Source organism: Lolium rigidum, chromosome 2, assembly GCF_022539505.1.
Source record: "Lolium rigidum isolate FL_2022 chromosome 2, APGP_CSIRO_Lrig_0.1, whole genome shotgun sequence".
Classification (NCBI taxonomy): domain Eukaryota; kingdom Viridiplantae; phylum Streptophyta; class Magnoliopsida; order Poales; family Poaceae; genus Lolium; species Lolium rigidum.
In genome coordinates, this window is record NC_061509.1 from 186,297,006 (window position 1) to 186,299,973 (window position 2,968).

At 49.7% G+C, this 2,968-nt stretch overlaps 1 protein-coding gene across 3 annotated transcripts; it reads left to right on the top strand.

The window, feature by feature from the left end:
• The first annotated feature begins 268 nt into the window (after positions 1-268).
• LOC124692720 (beta-1,4-mannosyl-glycoprotein 4-beta-N-acetylglucosaminyltransferase-like) lies at positions 269-2,968 on the top strand. Of its 3 annotated transcripts, none has more exons than XM_047226148.1 (2): positions 269-397; positions 1,511-2,968. In XM_047226148.1, the coding sequence occupies exons 1-2, from the start codon at positions 326-328 to the stop codon at positions 2,609-2,611; spliced, it is 1,173 nt and encodes a 390-aa protein (XP_047082104.1). In that variant the 5' UTR covers positions 269-325; the 3' UTR covers positions 2,612-2,968. The 3 variants fall into 3 exon arrangements, with proteins under 3 accessions (XP_047082104.1, XP_047082105.1, XP_047082106.1); XM_047226149.1 differs by lacking the exon at positions 269-397 and adding an exon at positions 645-661 and having other exon boundaries at positions 1,511-2,946; XM_047226150.1 differs by lacking the exon at positions 269-397 and adding an exon at positions 779-874 and having other exon boundaries at positions 1,511-2,946.

Below are 2,968 nucleotides of genomic sequence, written 5' to 3' on the forward strand. Positions count from 1 at the left end.
ATTAGACGGTTCCCATAATCCCCTTCCTCTCCCCAACCCTCCCTCGCCGTATTTCCTCCCCCGCCGAACCACACCGCGCCGCACCTCGCAGCCAACCAACCAGCACCTGCACGACAGCCAGCCGATACATCCAAGAACCACAGCCCGCCACCGGGCTCGGCAGCCGAGAGACCCACGGCGGCGGCGGCGGAGGGGACGCTCACCGATCGGAGCGCCATTGGAGCCGCGTGGGCCCTGCTAGCTGCTCGGCGCGTCTGGGCCGCGGCCACCTGCTGCTGACCCGGTCGTCGTAACGCGGCCGGGCGTCCGGGCGTTCTTGGCCGCGATGGAGGCCGCCGGCTACTACAGCAACTGCAAGAAGACGGACGGCATCTGCGAGGGCATCTGCGACGGCGAGGTGAGCACCTCCACCCAGATCTGTCCCTGTCACGCGCCACGACGCGTGGGTTCCTCTCGCTGGATTGCTGACCTGGTCCACGGCAGGGCACCGGTCGCGGCGACGCTTTCTTGCTGCTATTAATTATTGTCTTTTACAAGCGCGTTTTCGCTGGTGCGGAAACTGCCTGCCTGCTCGCTTGATGCTCCAATTGCTCTTGCCAGCGCTTCGGTACCACCCTCACAAATTTGTGTGTTGGTTCCGGTTTTGGATTGATTAGTGGCGGTGAGATTTGCGGAGTCGGGGATCGGAGATTGCTTAATTAATTCTCTGGTGATAATCTTGTGTGTCGTTCGGCGCTACACGTGGGGGATTAGGTGGAATTCAAAGTTTTTTTTGATGCTTCGGCCGCTGGCGGAATCTCGCGAGCTGGCCGAATTTGGGTGTTCCGCCTAATCCTCCTGGAATCTTTTCTTTTCTTTTCTTTTCCTGCCTGAGGTGCGGCCGTCAAAAGGCTCCAGCTTTTTAGTACAAGAGCCAGATTGATTCCTGTGCATGCCGAGCAGTCATCACGCTGCCAAAATATAGATTATTAGATGAATTCGTCGTTAATAATACAGAAATATATATTGCTTGCTCTTACTGGCTGATCTGAATTAGGCTGCCACTGATTTTCTTTGTGTAGTAATATAAACACATATTGGACAAATTGCTTTCATTGCTTATCTTCCAGGAGTAATAACATACTCCAGTAAACATTGGTAAACATTGACCAGTGTTTATTTCTTGCTTTGTTTCTGCGGTTTGCATTTGAGTACTTGTTTGTTTCTGTGCTTCCCTTGTTTAGCTAGTTCTAAAATTTTCCCTGTTTGCTGAACATTAGTATTTTCGGTTAATGCAATGTGGTCTGAAGTTACATGTTCTTACACTAATTGATTTACAAAACAAAACTGCCGTCTTGAGTTAGGTATCATGATTGTTCTTGCATAGTATCCCTGTAGTCTGTACAGTTTATTCTAGTTCAAACAGTTGTGTGAAGAAGACATTGTATGTTTACTATTACTACCTCCATTCATGATTCCTGCGGTTTCAATTGCCTCTGATTTCTCACTTGATTTCTTCTTTTGTTTGCAGCACGGTTCAAAGGCAGTTTTGAGCATGTCAAGGCTGAAGTGCGCACTCCGGGGGTTTGATTTAAGGGCGCTTTTGTTCCTGCTGATCGGTCTGCCCATCATAATCTTCGTCATATATGTTCATGGCCAGAAGGTCACCTATTTCCTCCGGCCAATCTGGGAGAAGCCTCCGGAGCCTTTCACGGTACTTCCTCACTACTACAGTGAAAATGTTTCCATGGCGAACCAATGCAAACTGCATGGATGGAAGGTCCGGGAGACTCCACGGCGTGTCTTTGATGCCGTGCTTTTCAGCAATGAGCTCGACATTCTTGACATCCGTTGGCATGAGCTTGGCCCATATGTGACAGAATTTGTGCTGCTCGAGTCCAACTCAACCTTCACTGGCCTGGAAAAGAAGCTCCACTTCAAGGAAAACCGCCAAAAGTTTGAGTTTGCGGAATCACGGCTGACCTATGGTATGATAGGTGGGAGGTTTGTGAAGGGGGAGAACCCGTTTGTGGAGGAGTCATATCAGAGAGTTGCCCTTGACCAGCTGCTAAAAATTGCCGGAATCACCGATGACGACCTGTTGATCATGTCTGATGTTGATGAGATCCCGAGTGGCCACACAATCAACCTGTTGAGATGGTGTGATGATACCCCCGAGATACTTCACCTCCAGCTCAAGAACTACCTCTACTCATTTGAATTCTTCCTTGATGATAAGAGCTGGAGGGCTTCGATACATAGATACCGAGCTGGCACGACGAGGTATGCACATTACCGGCAAACAGATGTCCTTCTGGCAGACTCAGGGTGGCACTGCAGCTTCTGCTTTCGGTACATAAATGATTTCATCTTCAAGATGAAAGCATACAGCCACGTCGACCGGATTAGATTTAGCTACTTCCTGAACCCCAAGAGAATTCAGCACGTGATATGCCAAGGGGCCGATCTCTTTGACATGCTTCCTGAAGAGTACACGTTCCAGGAGATCATCGCCAAGCTGGGACCGATTCCGAGCACATTTTCAGCGGTTCACCTTCCTGCCTATCTGCTTGAGAAGGCCGACCAGTACAGATATCTTCTACCCGGCAACTGCATGAGAGAAAGTGGTTAGCCTCTACGGTCTGCTTCATGATCTGATGTTGTCCCCCTAGAAGAACGCCGGTTGTACCTGATACCATCGGATGCCTGACTAGGGTTCGAGCGATCGCATGCCGGAGTTGGGTTGGGTTGAGTTCTTCATGACTTTGTACCGTGTAATTCGAAACATCGGAAGGCCTGCCAGCATAGCGCATGCTCGGTCGCTGCTGCTGCGTGCTTGTTTTTTTGCAGAGGAGCTTAGCAGTGTGTGCTTTACCAGCTGAGTTTGTTGATTCATTGCTTCCATGATTGATATAGTATGAACTCGGAGACTATTGTAGATTACAAACTGAATGATTTTTTCCTTGTTGCGCTGTGTGTTGTTGTACTA

Coding starts and splice junctions, on each gene's coding strand:
- LOC124692720 (XM_047226148.1), top strand. CDS start 326: ATGGAGGCCGCCGGCTACTACAGCAACTGCAAGAAGACGGACGGCATC. Junction 398..1,510: donor AGGGCATCTGCGACGGCGAG/GTGAGCACCTCC, acceptor TTTTGTTTGCAG/CACGGTTCAAAGGCAGTTTT.